At 32.9% G+C, this 21,234-nt stretch overlaps 1 protein-coding gene across 1 annotated transcript; it reads left to right on the forward strand.

Annotated features, from left to right (window-relative positions):
- Positions 1-10,502: 10,502 nt before the first annotated feature.
- Positions 10,503-14,904, forward strand: LOC110025567 (transcription factor bHLH68-like). Its single transcript, XM_020726121.1, has 9 exons — positions 10,503-10,912; positions 11,199-11,520; positions 11,664-11,744; positions 11,900-11,965; positions 12,151-12,216; positions 12,566-12,616; positions 13,121-13,165; positions 14,032-14,073; positions 14,516-14,904. Exons 1-9 carry the CDS (start codon positions 10,689-10,691, stop codon positions 14,648-14,650), a joined length of 1,032 nt encoding a protein of 343 aa, XP_020581780.1. The 5' UTR covers positions 10,503-10,688; the 3' UTR covers positions 14,651-14,904.
- The last annotated feature ends 6,330 nt before the right edge of the window (positions 14,905-21,234 follow it).

The following is a 21,234-nucleotide window of genomic DNA, read 5'->3' on the forward strand; positions in this document are numbered from 1 at the left end:
TATATATATATATGATGAAAAATGAAGCATAAAAGTATAATAATTCAATATTGAAAAATAAAATAAAAGGCTCTAAACTTGAATGGGGATCCCAAAAGCATACTTGCTAGCACATAAGGCTCTCACCAAAAAACCAAAAAAGTATAGGTGAAAGGTGGGCTATTTATGATATAGGCAATGCAATGTGGCACAGAGTAAGAAAATCTAATATAAACAAGTATAGTTAGGATACTAAAACTATAAAAAGGAGAAAACCACCAAATTTTCTCATTTAAAAACAATTTATTTTTGTAATATAATTTACATATTATATATATGTGTGTGTATGTGTGCCGCCAACTGTGGCTTGTTGGTAGAGCAGCCTCTTTGAATGACGTAAGTCTCCTCAGGTCATGAGTTCGAATCCCGCTTTGGCCAATTTGACAGTAGTGAGGGTGGTCATCGAATAGTTAGACACATGAGGGTAGCTGGGGGCTCGCATAATAGCCTCTAGCCATTCTTTTGCAATATATATATATATATATATATATATCTTAAAATATCCATTACTACATATATTTATGAAGGTAAAAGGAAGGTCTAAAGTCTTCCTGATTTATTTGTACAATTCATTGCTATTACTTTAATTGAAGAGATTTTTTTTTCAAAGCAACCATATTTTCGTTTCTTATATTAGAATCTTGAAGAAAAGTGAAGAGATATAGAGGGTAAAATATCCCAACACTTACAAAGATAGGTCAAACCAATATCGAAAGAGTATGGTTTCATATATATTATTACTTTAATGATACCTATCATTCATATATGTATAATGTTATACATTATCACATTTTGAGACCTCAAGTATTACAAGAAGATTGCAAAGCTTGGTTAATTTCTTCTAGGATGGTGCACTCAATGGCATCTCCCATATACTTTACAAACTAATGTAATGTGGACAAAACTATATCATGCTTTTGTAACCATCACAATGGGAAAACTGTGAATTTGTGTTTGAATTTGAATCATAAATAATGTCGGCGCAAAATTAGCGATCGATTTGTATGTGGTTAGCGTTGCCCGCGGTCCTGCTCTCAAAAGAATCGATGCAGACGAATTCACACGCTAAATGGACGTTGTAGCATATGATTAGCATCAGATAATGCGACGCTCATATTACTTTTTAGCTTCAGCATTAGCCGACGCTAATATTGTTGCAAAAGCCCTAAAATAGTGCTTTTGCATTAGGACTTTTGCGAACCGCAGTGGCCACTTCTTGCCTGAACTTCTCTACTTCCCTTCCGACTTTCCTTCATCGCATCCGAGTTTTTCCGGCGATTCCAACTTTTATTCACCTCTCCAACCTCGTCCAAGGTGAGAAATCTTCTTTCACACGTCTAAGCTTTAGTTCGACATAAGTTTTCATATTTATTTTTCTCTTGCATGGGTGTTAGATCTGAACATATATAGGTTTTGCTTAAGTTTTCTTCTTTCGTATACCTATGTTAGACATGCAATATATATGCACAAGAATTTCGTGCTATGTAATTTTAAATCTAATGATTTTACATAAAATATGAAATGTGTGTAAATGATTTGTTTAGATTTGATATATGTAAATATATTAGATCCGGGCTATGTATGTAAATATGTAAATATAAATATTTAGGTGTGAGATATGTAAATACTTAAGAAATTTATGCTATGTATGTAAATATGAAAATATCGGTGTTAGATATGTAAATACATAAGATTAGCGCTATGTATGTAAATATGTAAATTTGAAAATTTAGGTGTGAGATATGTAAATACATAAGAAATTTGTGTTATGTAAGTTTAGGGTGGAGTTAGACTAGTGTTAATTTTTGGTTGGTTAATGGTAAGATAATGATATGGTAATTTAATAGGTTAGTGGTTGATGGGTTAGTTTGGGAGTTAATGGGTTAATTGGTCGATTCTCTGGATTTATGGGATTTACGTTTCGGGTATGATGTATAGATGGCCTATGGTTTTGGGTAGGATATGTATATTATTGTCTATAGTTTTATCTTGGTATGAAATTGGGCTATGATTTAAATAAAAATTATGACACTCGACTGGTATGATATTACTGAAATTAAAATGAACAAAAGATGTGCAAAGTATAACACATTTATTCTGACACGTCAGACTAGTCATGTTTATTATCTTTGATATCCGGATCGAGCAAAAGATAAACTTGATTTGGCAGTTTTATTGAAGAATAGACCACGGAAAATTGTTGAGATGTAAAATGTTGTCGAACCTATTCAACAAAAATCAGTTATGTCTCATTTTTATATTCATTTTAGCTCAATCGATGAGGAGTTACCTCTAGAGGATACCACGGGACTTCATGAAGAAGTCCCTCTATATATAGATGAAAATGACGATGAGATTGATGAAAAAATTTTAAGTTCTTCAACATCTGGGTCATCAAATGAAACAGAACAAAACATGGTATGGATACTTAGATGTTTAGTTTCTGCACCTTCTTGCATAGTTACGGTATGTTTTGTGTTGCATTCTACGCCATTCTATCTTATATTGCATACTAAACCTGCTTACTAATTCTACTTTTTTTTCCTGCTGCAGATGGCAGGTGCTTAGCCCCCAGAGAGACCTCATGTTAAGAGGAGTTTGAGGAACACATATTGAAGGTTGAAAAGTTCGTCTCTCTCACCAAGAGATGCGTCATTCCTGCAACCACTCCAATAATCTCTCCTATTGCCCCTTCTCGCGCGGGCACCACCTCCCACACCTGCATCATATTTAAGTTTAGATTCCTCATTTGATAGCCAAGCCTCTCGACTCCTGCAGCTGAGATGGCTGACACCTTTGACAAAGTCTATATTATGTTGGAGGGAGCCTTGTAAGTTAACTTTCTTTTTTTATATTATAATAATTTCAATTTTCATTCAAATTTGTATTATAACTAATATTTCAATTTCATTTTCTTCCCTTCGAGACCTCTATGATGTGAATCATAGAGATCATCCGGAGCCGGTATGATAAATCATTTCTCTCTCAACTGCCACTTGGGACTGTGGTTTAGAGAGTTCAAGGTATGATACTTAAATTTGAAATAAAATGTCATTTCTAATTTTTTTAAACTAATCAAACTTATATACTTTCTAATTTGCAGAGCTCGTTCTGTAGTTGTCGGAACATATCGAGCAGTTTCAACAGATTTTTGAGGTTTGTGACAGCCATGAGCACGGGAATATGTTCAATACTGCTCATAAGAAGGAACAGAGGCCCACGTGGGTGGATGAGGAAGTCTGGGCAGATTTAAGCAGAGAATGAGCATCTCCAGAATACCAGAGGAAAAGATCGACAAACTAACAGAATCAGATGACGAAAGGAGCCATAGGGGCCACACTCCACATTGAAGGTTTGATCCCCCATACAAATCACTTCCGGAGATTGGTAAGATTATCTCAAAATTCAAAAGCTTACAAATTTATGTAATTGTATGACTTATATTTATTTGTTCATGTATACACTCCAAGGAACTTGATCGAGAGTCATCCACTGTAGAGTTACATGTCATTACTCATTGAAACTCAAGGCATACAACTTACTGACCACTCTCGGCGTGTCAATGTAAGTTAAAAATTTTAGTTTTTTATATTTTGGGGGGCTATTAATATTCAAAATGCCAATTAATGTTAAATTTTGTTATGCAGAAGAAATGTGAGGTACTCCGGAAGTGACAGAGGGAGATGGCTAGCCAAACCTTGTCTTCTATTAGCAGCAGTGGTAGCCAGCCTACCATTGCTTAGTCTGATTTTGACTTATGGATAAAGACGACAATGAAGAAGAAAGGGAGAGTTTATGGCCTAAGAGCAAAGGCAAATAGCATTTGAGGCTGAGCGCTCTCGTGCAGCTGTGGATGGCCCTAGCTCGTTACATGCCCATCATGAAGAGCTCGCTAGACAGGTTATGATGATGAATGAAGAGCTCCTGTAGGTGCATGAAGGTCGATAGATGGTTGCAAATAGTCTATCACTCTTGATAGAGAGTTTTGATCATTGGGGCAAGCGACATATCAGTGTTGTCGATGAGAATGGGGTTGAGGAGGAGCAGGGTTAGGGTTATTTTTATGTGTTTGTTGGTGTTCCTCCGCCATAGGGACTGGTCATATTTTTTTTCATTTATGTTTAACTGGGCTTTCACTTTATGTAGTTGTGAAATTTGATTCACTCATTTTTAATTTAATTTGATATCATTATTTAGATATATTGGTGATTTCCTTTATCAGCTCTTATGGTAGATAAATGTCATATAATGTTGTTTGTGATTGTTTTGTGCAGGTATGTGAAAATCTAATCATTATATTGTATTATTTTTTGTTTATTACAGGTTTGTGTTTGATCAGCATCAGAATGCTCCGACACTAATAGCTACAATAATCAACTCGATATTTGGCATCGCTAATTCGACGCTATTGAGAAATTAACGTCGGAATAAACACAACTCTAATCGGTGTCGAACACGGCCAATGCTAATTAGCTTCCACCACTGTCGACCATATACAACACTAATATGACCTAAAGTTAGTGTCACCCATATTCTTAACGAAAATTACAGCAGGTTTGTGTTGGATCAGCGTCAGAATGCTCCGACACTAACAGCTACAATAATCAGCTCGATATCTGGCATCGCTAATTCGACGCTATTGAGAAATTAGCGTCGGAATAAACTCAACGCTAATCAGCGTCGAACATGGCCCATGCTAATTAGCGTCCACCAATGTCGACCATATACGACACTAATATGACCTCAAGTTAGTGTCACCCATATTCTTAACGAAAATTACAACAACGGAATCTTGAGACGCTAATTAAGGTCGACCCAAAATCAATTAATGATGCCCATTTTAAAGTTAACATTTTTTTTACCCTAATCCAACGCTAAAAATAATTAACATTCAAAAAATATCCAATTAGCGTCAAAAATGTCTGACGCTAATCTGGCATTTTCCTACACTTACACATTTCATGCATAAGGTAGCATATATGTAAAAATTGAAGATTAGGCGATAAATGCGAAGGCATAGGAATTGAGTGGTATATACATAACTTTGTCGTAAATAATCATCACAATATTTACTTGGGTATAAAGGCATTCTACCTTCCCAAAAACAAGCGTGTTCAATATACCAACTTTCCAAGAAGTTGTTGGGGGTATATCTCATACTTGCTTTACGTAAAGGTTCTCACCATCACTCTTGTATCTTACTGGCAGTGCAATCTAGATCAATTTCTTATGTCAAAAAGTGTTTAATATATGCAATTTCATTATCGCTTGAGATATGTAGATATTTAAGGATTTGTTTGTGGCAGCAGCACCGCTGCGGTGCAAGTTTGCTTGGTTTTTCCCGTGTTGCGGTCGTCTGCATTTGACGTTTTGTGACTATCATTAGGCCTCTCTATTTCATAGTTTGACTTTTGTTTTCCCTCGACTCTCCCAGCTCTGCCCATGTAGCCTCCCGCATATCCCTCTAGTTTGTTTGATTAAGTTCCTTCTTCCGTCTTCTCATTCCCGAACGTTCTTCATTTCAACTATGAATAAACTTGCATGTATTCCCTCATCTCAATCGGGTGTATTATTTTTTTCTTCTTGTAAGGATGTGTTCGGCTAAAGACATTTCTTGATTTTCCTCTTTTGTTATGTGGGGGCAGTTTTCTACTGTGTTTTAGTATGTAAACATATGAATTGATGAGCATGGGAGGACTTATAAGGTTGTCTTCCTTCTGTGTGCTGGTAAGTTTTTTTTATTTATTATTATTGTGGCTTCTATGTGATATTTTATGGTTTCTTTAGCATGCCAAAATATAAAATTGTTAGACATGGGGCTTATGTGGCTCGTGCGTTCAGTTGTAATTGGTTATGACTTATGTGTGGGGTTTTCTAGTTTCTTTGGTATGTTGAAATATAAAATTGATGAGTATGGGGCTTATGGGGCTCTATTCTTTCTGTTTTGCATTCGGTGGTCATTGGTTATGACCTGGTGGCTCTCTTGGTTTCCTTAGTATGCCAAAATATGAAAGAAATAACATGGGGCTTATTGAGGATGGTTTTCAATTTGGTTTATTTGTTTTTTTCTTTCTTCTCGCTTAGTGTTTACTTTGCATTGCCTTCTACTTTGTTTTATTATTGATATTGCATTCTATTTAATAGTTCTTCACCTGTGAGTTGAAATAAGCAAATCAAGATAAGCTGATTTATCTGTTACTAGAGATTGAGAAGTTGTGATTATTCTTTATAAAACAAAAAACTAGTTATGAGAGAAGATTCTATAGGTGTCTCAGAAAAAGAACACTAGACACTTGTAACTTTTTTATATGGCCTCATGATTGTGAGGAATCCACTTTATATAGTGATCATGACTGAAGAGAAGCTTTAGCAAAAAATTTTCTAGCTTACTTGATAATTAGACATGAAGAGTAATGCTATAATAGCATTACTTATTGTTAATATAATTGTTAATTTTTTTTCCATGTGGTGTAAGTGATGTATTACTCTTGATGTTGTATCAAAATGGACTTCTAACTTTTTTTTTAGCTGCTAAAATTTATTCTTGTTATTTTGTGAACTATTTATGAAATTATGGACTTACACTTAACACATGTTCATAATGACATTATAATCTTTTGCCTCAAAAATAGCTGCAACAAAGCAGATCATCCAAACACACATACTGTTTTACTAATAATTACTTTCTAACTTAAGCTTTTTACATATTGAAATAGCTACAATTGCCCCAAACACATCCTAAGTTATATGATAGTCTTAATTCATTATCACATTGGGCCAAATCATACTCAAACTCAATCTCAAACAATTCATTTCAACATAGAATACTAAAATCTCAATATTTTATGACCGCATTTCTTATTAAATAAAAAGTGATCACACACACAAACACCTATATTATTAAATATCATATATTTTTATTTGCTTAAATTTAATTTTCCTAAAATAGTTAATTTATGGCCCTTCAAAATTTTTGGATTTAAAAATCATAATTTTTTACTAAAAATAGTGATTATTTTTTAAAATAATTAATTTATATCTTCATCAAAAAAAAAAAAATCTTTTTTTGCTCCATTATTATCTGCATATATAATATGTCAAAATATCCCATTATACAAACTTGGAACATGAGTATCCTATAATATAAATTCAAATATCAACAGATTATGACGGATCAATACAAATAAATCAAACGGGTAAATTCATAGTAAAAATAGCAGCCAACATAAAACAAGACAAAGAACTCTTAGTGAAAGCATATAAGAGAGGTGTTCAAATATCTTAGGAACAATTAAGGCAAGGTACAAATTTCTTGTTACTAAATCAAAGGACAGTAAATTTTTGAATAGATAAATAGCACTATTTTACCAAGAAATGTATAAGGATTTATGACATTGATTGATAAAAAAACTATTTTTTTAAAATAATAAATTTGAGTAGCATATTTAAAATTTATCAATCATCATAATTAAAAAGGGAAATAAAAGACTAATCAAGGATAGATAAGGTATTATCAAATAGCGCACTTACAAATATATCTGCTCAATGAGGCAAGAGTTTGAGGTCTAATATAATATCACTTGATGTATCCATTTGAATATGATATAAATATAACTTGTCTTTTATCACACTTAATTCTTAATAATACTATAAAAGTTTAAATATACTTAATGAATTACGAAAAGTAAAGCACATCTTAAAGGGCTCAATTTATAAACATATTTAGCTTAAGAGATATCTAGTTTCTACTCTTATTACTTTGATTAGCTATTTGCACAATGCAATGTTGGCAATGCTATAGAGACTTCATTGACATTATTATCTAATTTTTAAATAATAGGTAAATCATCGGGTAAAAAAAACTTCAAGGCATATAAATAATAGAGGCATTAATGCACCAACAATCCATAATCTATTAAATTATAACGAAATTCAAAAATGCCTTGAGTATGACGGTTAAGCCAACATTTGAATATTTTCTTATGAGAAGATTTGCAGCACCTTATATATTGAATGATCAGCACCATACACTTAGGAAGAGAATGGTAAATGATAGGTGATATGTATCATGGAAAAATCATTATCACTATTTACTAATTTTAAAGGCATTTTTATATAAATAGATACCTAAAAGAGACATCATATCTATGGAGCTATACAATAAACCATATTAACACCAAGTAAGCCACCAGTGAATAGATGTTTAGCTCGCCAAGTTTATGTAAGCTTATTATTGAAACATAAATCACTTAAAATTATTTTTTTTTTATTAACATCAAGAATTTTTATAAGATGACTGCGAAAGATTAATGTATGAATTTAGTGCTCAACAGGCAGAGGAAGCTTGAATGGATAGTGTGACCAATCAAAGTTCGATATATATAGAGAGGCTATTTGTGGAAAAATGAAAGGATAAATATTTTATTTAGGCCATAAAGGGTTGGCATATGATGCATGATATTCTTACTCTGGAGATGAAGTTGATTCAATGGATAAGCTAGCCAGAAGACATGTAGTAGGATTTTCTAAAGATATAAAGTTGCAAACAGTTTCTTTAATGGAAGCTTGGATGATTGTGTAATGAAACCTAGAATAGAGAAATAATAAGACAAAAGAAGAATGGGAAGATCAACTCATGAAAAATGAGCATGAGGATACGAAGGATGAATAGATGGAGAAGTAGTGTGCCATTGCGAGAGTTCATTATGTTAAGAAGTTTTTATTCTATTTGACAAATATTTGTAATTTTTATCTTTACAATGGATTTGATGATCATTATAATTTGATAAATTATTATGACAACATTATAAGTAATTGTAATACTACAAAAAAAGATATTATTTTTTATATGTTGCACATGTAAGAATTTACGAAAAATCAATTATCCACTTTTTTCATTATTTACAAATTTCCTTTGGAGTTTATGTGGTCATTCCATCACTAAGATCAATAGAGGGATACCAACAATAGAGTATTGGCCAAAAACATTTTTAGTGATTCATGGTGAAAACAACAATTTTGTTGGAAAATTTTCAACTAATTTCATTACTTTAGGCATAGATTTCAACAGTTTGTTTCACTTATAGAACATCTTCTTTTGTGATTGAAATGTCATTAATAATCCACCAATGCTAATCTCTGGTTGATTTTTCTCTTGAAGGAATGAATTTTCAACTAAGAAATTACTTTCAAATTAATATTCACTAATAATCCATAAGAAATTGATGTCTCTAAGGAAAAATAATAAATTATTATTATAATTTTCAATAAAATAAGACTATTTTCCATAGTGAGAAGACTCATCCTCTATGTCTCATGCTTCATTGAGTTTGTAATAAGGAGAGAGCTTCGAGACACTAGAAGTATTTATATGTTATAGAAGTCAAGCAGGACAATTTTATGTCCATTATCATTTATGTGCCTGATCATCCAAAATAGCCCATAAGGTCTTAACTTAAGCTTTTGCAAATGTTTTCAGCAATATTTTCTTTTTCAATAAAAAAAATCTACACTAGATAACCCACCCTTCTTTTAAGTGATTGCCTTTTCTAGATATTTTTTGGATTATTTTTGGAGCATCTATTAAAAAAATCAATATATTTTAGATCAACTAAACATCTATAAATATCATGTAAAAATGCATTCTAAAGAACTCAATGGGCAAAATTTATCAAATGACCCACCAAATGTAGTAAAAAAATCAAGATAAAAAACACATAAAAAAGTGTGTTAAGAGAATTATATACCTCATATGGAGCTAATTATTTCATTTAAAGATCTTTGGTTAGACTTCTACCCTAAAAGTTGCAATGAACTCTTTGGCAGTATATATTGGCTCTAATTTTTGAAATAGTGCAATTAAAGATTAAAGTTTGATTTAAAATATTTCATTTGCACTTCAAAATAAAAGGCACAACTAATATTTACTATCAACTCACATCTAAAAAATGACAAATTTTTAATTCTATTCAGGATTCTTAAAACCTGAATAAATCATTAAGGCAGACACATACTTATCAACCCAACAAATAATTTCAAATTTTGACAAAGAAGCAAGTTTTGTGCCTCATATTTCATATTCACATTACTTCCTAAAAATTCTCCATACATTTTTCTTATTCATATTGATTGAAGATAAAATGAAGAATCCCACCAGATTTCTCCCCTCTTGCCCACAAAGAAAAAGAAAAAAAACTAGACATCTTTCTTTAGTCAATTTGGGTAATCAGAGAAACATCTTAATTGACTCTAGCAAGAGATGCTTATTTCAAACCAACTAAAGTAATTCTTAATCACCTCCATAAAACACTGCTTTTATTCGGAAAGCACTGCCACCACCTTTCTTTCCAGCCAGCAAGAAAAAAGAAAAGAACAAAAGCAAAGCAAAGTTAAGTTGCAAAAAAAATAAATAAGTAAAGGTAAAACACAGAAGAGAGGTGCACAAAATATTAAAGAAAGGAGAGGGTAAATATGAGGTTCCTGGAAACAGTATCACTCCTTTCTCTTCTCTTAAATCACAGCCACAGAAACAAAGAAAGCAAGGCTTCCAAAGATTGACCTCAGGGTGGTAGGAAAGGGAGGAAGAAGAAAAGAAAGATAAAAGGAGTGAGGGAGGAAGAGCTTAAGAAAGCTCTTTAGAGTTTTCAGGAATGAATAAATCTGGTGTTTTTCAAGGCTCTCTTTTGCAGCAGCAGATGGTGGGAGGAAGCCCTTCATGGTGGAGCATGAACCATCTAAGACCTAATAATGGAGAAACCTCTCCTCTTCTCCACCCTCATGCTCTCCAACAACATCTCCAGCCCTCCAATTCTCTTTCCTTGAACTCTTTGTATGAGAGCCAAGAACTTCCACAATCATGGAGCCAACTGTTGCTGTAATTATATCCTCTCTCTCTCTCTCTCGCTCTTCGCTCTCTCTCTTATAATTCGTATAATTCGTAAGTCTACTTTTAAATAAGAAGATTAGCACAGTTAACTTCATCAATTTTCCTTTGCAATCTTATCAAAAAAAAATCAAACTAAGAAAAAAAAGCATTCTTTGATAAGAAATCACACCTTCCATGAAAGCAAGACATCAACTTTAATGTTTTCTCATATATAATTTCGAAGATTTTATAGTAAAAGAAGCTTATTTTCTGTTTTTATAATACTATCTTCCAGTGGGGGGTTAGTGGGCGAAGAAGAAAGGTACGGCCTTGGTACTCCTTTTAAGAAAACATTGAATTGGGAAGAGCAACTCATGCACCAATCACAAGGAGCTTATACTATTGATGTCAAGCAAGAGAACTCAGAGAGTTTGTACAGCCATGGAAGCACCAGTGAAGAAATCCAGCTTGCTACAGCCAGTAGAGCTTCTTGGAGTCAGATTCTACCAGTCTCTTCTCCCAGATCCTGTGTCACCTCAAGTTTGAGCTCCAATATGTTAGATTTCTCCAACAGCAAGGCTGAAAGAAAGCATCTTCCTCCAGATCACTCATCTGAGGTAATTGGTGTGTGTAAAAACCAAAGTGTTATCTTAGATTAATTGAATATATTTTCTTTAACTAAAAAACACTTTTTTATGGCATGCCTCCACATGTTCCTTGTTTTGATCTTGTTATCTTCTTCTTCTTAATATTATACTAGTGCAATAGCATAGAAACAGGTGCTGTTTCAAAGAAAGCAAGGGTTCATGGCTCCTCATCATCACAGTCCACTACTTTCAAGGTTTTCATATATACATTCAATTATATTCCTCCTTTAAAATTTATACAGCTTCTTTTTTATTTAAACTAAAATAAAAATTCTTCAACAGCTTCAAAACTATCATCAAAATATGTTTTTTATGATGCAAGTTAATAATTTGTGCTAAATTTTTACAGGTGAGGAAGGAAAAACTTGGGGATAGAATAACAGCACTGCACCAATTGGTTTCCCCATTTGGAAAGGTAAGAGATTATTTGCACTAAAGTACTAATATTTTTCACAGCAGTGCCTTTTTAAAGGTAGATGGGTAAGAGCAGGCCAAGTCCTATATTGGTGAATAAAACATACAGCCCTTTACCATTTTTAATAATATGTGCATATTTTGAATTTGATGTTACAAATAAAAGAGAAATGCTTTCTTTTTCAGACTGACACAGCTTCTGTGTTGCTTGAAGCCATTGGATATATCAGATTCCTGCAGAGTCAAATTGAGGTTCAATATTTCTCTCTTTATCTCTCTTTTTATCTTCTCTCTTTCCATAATTTTATTTTTCTTGTGTGGATGTTGATATGGAACACATCAAAAGAGATAGGATGAAAGATGATATGATCACACAAAATATATGAAAATATAGTCAGAACATCATCATTGTTTGAAAATACGATCTATAAATGTTATAATTTTTGAAAAGTTATTGCATCAGCTGTCCAATAAGAGGGGCTAAGATATAATTTGGGCTCAGTGACATACACGATTCGGGTCGAGATGACACCCTGTTATTGGACAGCTGATGCAAATTTATCACATTAGATTGTCAATCACCTTTGTGTTTGTTTTGCAGGCTCTAAGCTCCCCGTACTTGAATATTGCATCAAGGAAAACAAGACTACCTGTAAGATATCATTAAACCTAACCTCAACACCAAATTACTATAGGAAACGTGATGAATATTGAAAGAGCATCGGAAATTTACGGAAATAAAAGATATATTTTCATGAACATAACAAAACTTTAAAGTTTTATCTTTTATATTGTCTAGGTGAGAAGATCAAATTCATTCTTTGCTCCCATCATTGTTTCACTCAAACATGACAATAATAGCTCTCTTTTCTTAAAGCTATTCCCTTTTATTTAAAATCACAACTTTTAGTTTTAAAAGCCAACGGTCTTTTTATTGGTATATCATGCATGGCATTACAAAAATACCTTCCGGTAAAATAATTTACATTTTCTAAGTTAAATATATAAAAACATTCTAAGCCCAAGCATGAAATTGTTGAAGAAGGGTTTAGCGGTATTGAATGGAGACAAGCCTTCATCTTAAAATTTTCTATAAGAAATCTAAGACTTATTATAAGACATTTTCAATTAATGGGAGCTTGATGGAATTTTTCAGGCACAGGGAGAAAGGAGTTGTATATTTCCAGAAGACCCTGGTCAAGTATTCTTCTCAACACTGAATCTTAAGTTCTTCAGTTCAACGGACGCAATGCACCAGAAGGAATGGAGGGGAAAAAAAAACTGCCCTGGTGTATCTCGTTGGTTTGAGCCTAGAGTCCCTCAATATTTTTTCGTGGATTTAAGTGGTCGACGCAATGCACCAAAAGGAATGGAGGGAAAAAAAACTGGTCTGGTGTATCTCGTTGGTTTGAGCCTGGAGTCCCTCAATATTTTTTCGTGGATTTAAGTGGTCAAATCGGCACTATCATTCGCGAGAGAATATTGCATCCGGACTCCGGACGCAACATTCCAGAGTACAGTGAAAACTTGCCACTTAGCAAGTGGGTCCCACTATAATATATCGGTCCTCTTACCACGTGACAAGTTTTCACTAGACTACATACGTGGATGATTCGCGAGAGAATATTGCATCCGGACTCCGGACGTAACATTCCGGAGTGCAGTGAAAACTTGCCGCTTAGCAAGTGGGTCCCACTATAATATATGGGTCCTCTTATCACGTGACAAGTTTTCACTAGACTACATACGTGGATACAAAAAATTTTAATCATCCACACCTACAAATATGAGCACTCAATATTTTCTTCTTATTTTGAAAACTTACACTCTGAAACCAACTTAGCCAAAGTGGCTTAGCACCTCTGAATCAAACTTGAGTTCCTTAAAAGAAGAGGACAAAATTTAACGATAACTAATAAACCCTTTAAGATCTACAGCTGCTTTTTCATATAAAAAAGGACATTGAGAGAGAGCTTTACAGCCTTTGAGGCTTCTCTCCGAAAATAAAGCTAAAAGCTTTGTTTTGCTTTATTTGACACTAATATCTTTGCTATGGTACCATCACAGTTGTTGAATGATAATTGCATGAAGAGAGGTCCAGTTGATCAGGTAATAACAGCCATTAAGTGTGTTATGCAGCATATCAATCAATGTCATGTTTAAATTTTATGTCGAATTAGTTCTTTTAATTTCTATGTTATTTTCTTATAAGAAAATAGATAAATTAGTATTAAAATAAAAATAAGCATTTATTTGCTTATTTTCTTGGATAGTAATAGTAAGCTTTATATATAAAAAAAAAAGGAAAATTCGTTTAAAAATACTATGTTTAATATTAAATACATGAATTTAAAAAAAAAAACAATAAATTTAAGGTTTAACAGCCCTTAATTTGTATTTATAAATGTTTCTTGACTTGTAGATATAACTTGAGAAATAAAATGTCACTTTATATATATATATATATATATATATATATTGAGATGATTGATTAAACTTAAATCATAATAAATATTGGTTAATTATTTTCTTGCATGATAATATTTATTAGGACGGCAATGTTGAGATAAAAAAGGATTTAAGGAGTAGGGGACTGTGCCTGGTTCCAGTATCATGTACATTACATGTTGGCAGCGATGATGGAGTTGATTACTGGTCTCCATCAATCGGTGGATGCTTTCGATAGGCTCAACTTGGACTTCAAAAGAGTTGAATTAATGGTGGATATATCATCAAGAGCAGTCACTCTGTTGGAGAAGAAGAAGAAGATTGACTGCTCTTGATGCTATGCACAAGTTATTTAAGAATCTTAGGGGGGGGTGGGGGTGATGAGGAAGCTAAAATGATGTATCAGCTTATCACACTTTTGATTTGAAGATATGTACTTCTTTTGTAAGAAACATTTTATTTACTTTTAATGAATGCCACTTATATGTACAACATTGGTCAATTGGAGACTGTGATAATTATTGTTATTGGTGGTTATGTTTATATCGATCATTAAAAAACTATTAACTTTGAAAAAACATATATATATATAATATTGTGTGATCCTATTTGAATTTTGCAGTTATGGGAAGATGGATATGATTTTTGATTTAGGAGAAATCATTACAAAGAAGAGTTCTCTTGATTGAGTAAAGTTGTTTCTTCAAACAATCTAACTTTGTTGTTGTAGAAATTAAAAAAAGAATGTTTATTTATAAATGTGCACATAAATATTGATGATGTATGTCTACCAATATATCAATATTGTAGATAAAAATTGCATGAAAATTTCAAAAATTACCAAAATGTTTGAAAATTTTCCAAGAAGGGTGCAAATTTTCTCTTTCTACACTCCTTCATATACTATAGAAAAAAAGAGCTAAAACCGATGATAGAACCAACGGCCTCAATTGAAAAATCTTCTATTTTTCGATTATGATCTAGATTATTTACGACAACATAACTACAAGACAAGCAGTCACTTATCGACAGAAATATTTTTTTGACTTTTTTTAATTATTACCGACGTATTAAACAGTTGGTTATAAGCAAATATTAACCAATAGTCATATTTCGTCAGTTATCTTAGAATCTGCAGATAAATTAACGACACATATTCTTAATAAACAATTTTTTCCCCGTCGTTAATAGTGTTAAGAACCGATGGATTTAAAGTCGCTTATTAGTCGTTAGAAATAATCCATCAAATCACCTAAATTGTGGCCCTCCCCCTCTTGCCCTAGTCATCTCCCTCGCTTACTCATCTCTCCTCGAAGCTCTCTCCTCCCCGAAACCATCGCATCTCCCTCCACCCCCTCTCCGTTTCATCCAAAATCATTGCATTCATTATTGAACCCTCATGAGATCGTCGCAATAGGATCTAGTTGGGAAAGCATTGACAGGAATGTGGCTTACAGTGACTGAAAAGTCCTAATTTACTCTTGCATCTGCTCCTCTCCTATCTGAAATGACTAAAGAAGTTAACTTCTCCTTATTTTCATTTTTTATTTTCATTTCTTTCGAGGAATGCATTTAGGAACTAGAAAAAAATTTGATCAAATATTTTCCTATTTTAGTTGGATTACATGAAAGATTGGCTTTAAGCCCAATATGTTTTTTTGCTTTCATTATGGATGCTCTTTCTATACATTTACAAGAGAATGTAACTTGGTGTATGTTTTTCGTCGGCGATATCTTTCATGTGGATAAGACTGCAGAAAGAGTTTAGGAAAACCTTAAACTGTGAAGGATGACATTGGAGTCTAAAACCCATCATTTAAGTAAATCTAGAACTAAATAGATGAAATATAGTTTTAGTGGTAGTAGCTCTAGTAACAGAGTTGTAACTACGGATGATCAAATCATTAAAAGGTGTGAACATTTTAGATATCTCGGGTCTCTCATTCAAAGTCATTCAAAGTTTAGGTGATATAGAAGGTGATATAGACGGGGATGTGATTAATAGATGTCAAGTTGTTTAGTTTAAGTGGAGGAATGCATTTGGTCTAGTGTATGATAGAAAACATTGTTTAGCCTTAAAGGAAAAATTTTTAAGATGGTGGTGAGACCTATATTGTTCTATGCTATTGAATGCTGGCCTTTAGATTAAGGGGTTGTTCGGTTGAAAGTAGGATTTATTTTGAATGGATTTTAATAAATTCTGCAAATCTGAATCAAATCTTGAGTTACGTGCCAAATCCTTAATAGAAGTTAGTTCGAAAAATGATAATTGCTCGGAAATTGATTCTATGTTTGACTCGAACATGAAACTTGAGTTGAAATAAACATGTCGAGTTATGAGCCAAAACTTTGGATCAAATTTATTTGGAACCTACACTTCAAATTTTTTTTTGAACCTAAATCTTCTTGCCTCGAATTTGGATCATTTAACATCTTAGTAATATTAGTTCTGTCAAAGATCATTAAACAATCAAACAGTGGCTCGTAATTGTTTAATACATCTCCCTCTAATAGCGTATGACATTGTAGCTACCCCAACCCTCTCCTAGATATATTTGTTTCATATTTTATCTCCAAGTGAAAAGTCAATCGCAAATCACATATGAATCACTGGCTTTACACTTGTAGAGAAAATGTGAACAAAATATATTCATGAACGAGTTGGTGTAGCTATGGGGCAAACAAGATTAGAATTTCAAGTTCAACTATTGTCGACTATAAGGAAATCCAATGTAAAATTAAATCAATCAATTTTTGAGCAGTAATTGTTATTTCGTATTAAGAAAAAATAATTCTGACAGTCTATTTAGACTTCGTGATGTCTCTTTCTAATATTTTATGCAACTGTAGCTACTCCAACCCTATCACGGGCATATTGGTTTCATATTTTGTTTCTAAGTGTAAAGTTAATATTAGAACTAACATTATTATCATCGCAGCCCTTGACGCAATTAACTGCACACCTGAAAATATGCTCTTAGTAAGAAATATTTCATATGATGTAAGATTTTTCACTGTATCCTCTCCATGCGAAGTATAATTTTCACAGTCATAATGAAAATTTACTTCGAAATCTAATTTGACAGTTCTAAGCTTGAAATGCACATCAAAAATCCAAATTTCATTGCCGAAATTCTCATTGGCAATGCAAATTAGATCTCAAAGTGAATTTCCATTTTGAAACTGACAACTTAGATTTAAATGTGAATTTTCATTCATAATGTAGTGAAAACTCTTAAATCATATCAAATATTACCTTCTAAGAACAAATTTACAGGTGTGCAGTAAATCATGTATGGGGTTTGCGGTGATGAGCATGCTTAGTGTTATAATTGGTTTTGCATTTAAAAAATAAAATGTTAAAGAAATAAACTTATACAATGTTTTGGTGTAGCTATGGTGACAAATAATATTAGATTTAAAAATTAGATCAACTGCAATGCAGATTGTTTCATATTTTTGTGATATTAGTTCCATTGAAGATCATTATTGGTCGACATTGATTCTAAATCCATTAAGATGATTCCATCTAATATTGTATGCCATTGTAGCTACACTAGTCATTGTATAGATATATTTTTCATATTTTATCTTTGAGTGAAGGGTCAATCATAAACCTATGCATCCTCATCCTTGTAACTTTTAATTAGACTCTTAAAACATCATGTGAAAGTGGTCTAGTAAGAGATGTTGAGACAAGAATACTTAGATGGATAAGTGGCTTTACACTTGTAGAGAAATGTGAAAAATATACTCTTGAAAGGGTTGTAGCTACAGTGACATCCAAGATTAGAGAAAATATGGATAATTTTTGTCAATAATCAGTCTTTGATAACCCTGACAGCCTCGGTAGGCTATTAGCATTTTGACTTCAAAGCAATTTAAGACGTTCACTCCTTTTAAAATGCATTGATTATTGTCATGTTTTATCATATTTTATTACAAATCGACCAGTAGATCTACTAAAATAATTAAATACAATGTATTCAGCTGAATGCATTTTATAATGTGTTTAATATTCTTATATTTGAAGGAACACATGGATATTTGTACATTGAGATCGTGGATGTACGACTTCTATCCATATAGAAAAGGGATCGCATAGGAGTTCTTGAATGGTGTCAAGAAATTTGTGGCAGCTGCTTCTCAACTACTAGTATACCTATTTGAGTATACATATGACGTGACATCAGAGAAGATCAGGAGAAAACAACTCAATGAGTCATCCAGCATATAAGGAGGCATGAAAATCTTTTGATCACTCATATCCTGAGTTTGTCTCAAAGGCACATAACGTCCGACTAGGTTTATGCTATGACGATTTCACACCATACGATCAGACCACATCACCCTACTCTTGTTGGCTAATGATTGTTACACCACACAATCCACCTGCTGAGATGTGCATGATAACCTCTTTCTTCTTTCTGACACTGATTATACTTAATCTCGGTAGCACTAAAGAGAGGATTAAAGTATATTTGTAGTTATTGATAGATGAGCTACAAATTCTTTTGGGAAATAGGTGTCATAACATGTGACGTCTTCAGGAAACAAAATTTCCTGATGAAAGCAACATTAATGTAGACAATAAGTGATTTTCCTGCATATGAAATGTTATATGGGTGGAGAACTGCGAGAAAGTTAGCTTGTCCATTGTGCATGACTTTATCTAAGACATTTATGCTTCAACATGAAAGGAAGTATTCACGGTTTGACTGTCACTGTATGTTTCTAGACAACATGTTAGAAGGAACATGAATGCCTTCAAAAAAAATAAAATTAATAAATAATCGTCACCTCGAAGAATATCTGAGGAAGATATATTTCAAATTGTTTGTGACATTCCAAAGATTACTGCATGCCTTGAACTTTCTTCACATCGTCCACCTGAATTTGGTGTCACTCATAATTGGACAAAGAAGTCAATTTTTTGGGATCCACCTTATTGGAAGGATAACATGATAAGACGCAATTTGGAAAACATGCACATAGTAAAAATATTCTTTGACAATATTTTCAACACTATGATGGATATTAACAATAAAATGAATGATAATGTGAATGCCATACTTGATTTCAAGGAGATATGCAAAAGTCGAGAGTTAGAGATCCAAGAAACTGCTATTGGTAAGCTCATTAAGCCCAATGTAAAATATTCCCTCACTTTGCCCCAGCGAAGAACAATTTGTAAGTGGCTCAAATCATTAAAATTCTCAAGTGGGTATGTTTCGAATTTGTGTCGTTGTGTTGATGTGAGTACTGGAAAATTTTTTGGAATGAAAAGTCACAACTATCATATTATTTTTACAAAATTTGATGTCAATTGTATTTGGCTATTTGTCGAGCAAACTCTTTAATCGATTAATTGAAATCAGTGTGTTCTTCAAGTAACTATGAAGCTTGACGGCATACGTCAGTTGGAAGCAAACATTCTTGTAATACTTTGCAAGCTTGAGAGAATATTTTTGCCTAGTTTCTTCAACTGGATGAAGCATCTTCTCATACATTTACTCCACCAGACATTAATTAGAGATCTGGTACAATATCGTTGGATGTATCCCTTTAAGAGGTAATTACATTGGGACTAGATAGTTAGTCACTCATTTATAAAGAATATTTTAAATTTGTACTGAGCAACATTTATTTTTAGATTTTTGAATAAACTAAAGTAAACTATGAAGAATAAGGCCCGACTAGAACGTTCAATATGTGAAGCATATTTACTGCAAGAGTCAATTACATTCTACTCATAGTAATTCGAGGAACAAGTGTCCACAAAAGAGTCATTAGGTTTGGTGCAACAATTGACCTTTTTTAGTTTCCAGCAGTTAGGTGAAACATTGAGGAGGTGCATAACATGATAATCAGAAACTTTGAGGAGTGACACTTTATGTTTTCCTTAATTGTGATGAAGTACAATCCTTTTTTAAATAAGATATTCTTCATTACAATTTTTAACTCATTTATCTAAAAAGTCTCAGGATTAACTATTTCATTGATTTTTTCATGCATGGACAGTTTATTTGGGATTCATTAAATCCAGTTGAAGATGATGACACGAGCAGGGAGATCAAGAATTACTTTATCTAATGGTTTACAACACATGTGAGTTGAAATTGACATATTCACTCCTCATGTGACAGTAGGCTTTTCATTAATACCGTATTTCTTATGTATACATTAATAGATTCATGATTAGAGAAATAGGGTGATAGATCAGGGGTTGATAGATCTTGATTGAGGACCTATGTGCATCATGAAAATTAGACAAATTTACGATGTAAATGGATACAAGTTTCATACGAGATTCTGGTCTGAGGAAAAAAAATCTTTTAATTATGATGTTTATGTTAGAGAAAATGATAAGCTGGACAACGAGATAGACTATCATGGGATTTTGTAAGAAGTTATTGAACTATCTTTTCTAGGCTCTATTAGAGGAAGTGTATTTTTATTCAACTGCAATTGGTTTGATCATATTCCTAATAATAGAACAAGGGTAAAACAACTATATAATATTGCAGAAGTAAAATTGAATAGAAGACATGCTAAATTTGATACTTTCTACAAGTGAGTTAGGTTTATTATCTTTGATATCCACATAGAGCAAGAGATAAAGTTGATTGGGAGGTTGTCATTTCAAGTAAACCAATAACAACCATTAATAGTTAAAATATTATTGAACCCGCCCATGAAGAGACTTAAATGGCATGTTAGGAGAGAGGGGGGGGAGCACAGTGCTATCTGACAAAGGAGAATGTTAGGAGATGTCACCCGACTTTGACACCCACTATTAGTCCCACTCCCACCCTCACCCTA

This window comes from Phalaenopsis equestris, unplaced genomic scaffold (genome assembly GCF_001263595.1).
Source record: "Phalaenopsis equestris unplaced genomic scaffold, ASM126359v1 Scaffold000302, whole genome shotgun sequence".
Classification (NCBI taxonomy): Eukaryota; Viridiplantae; Streptophyta; class Magnoliopsida; order Asparagales; family Orchidaceae; genus Phalaenopsis; species Phalaenopsis equestris.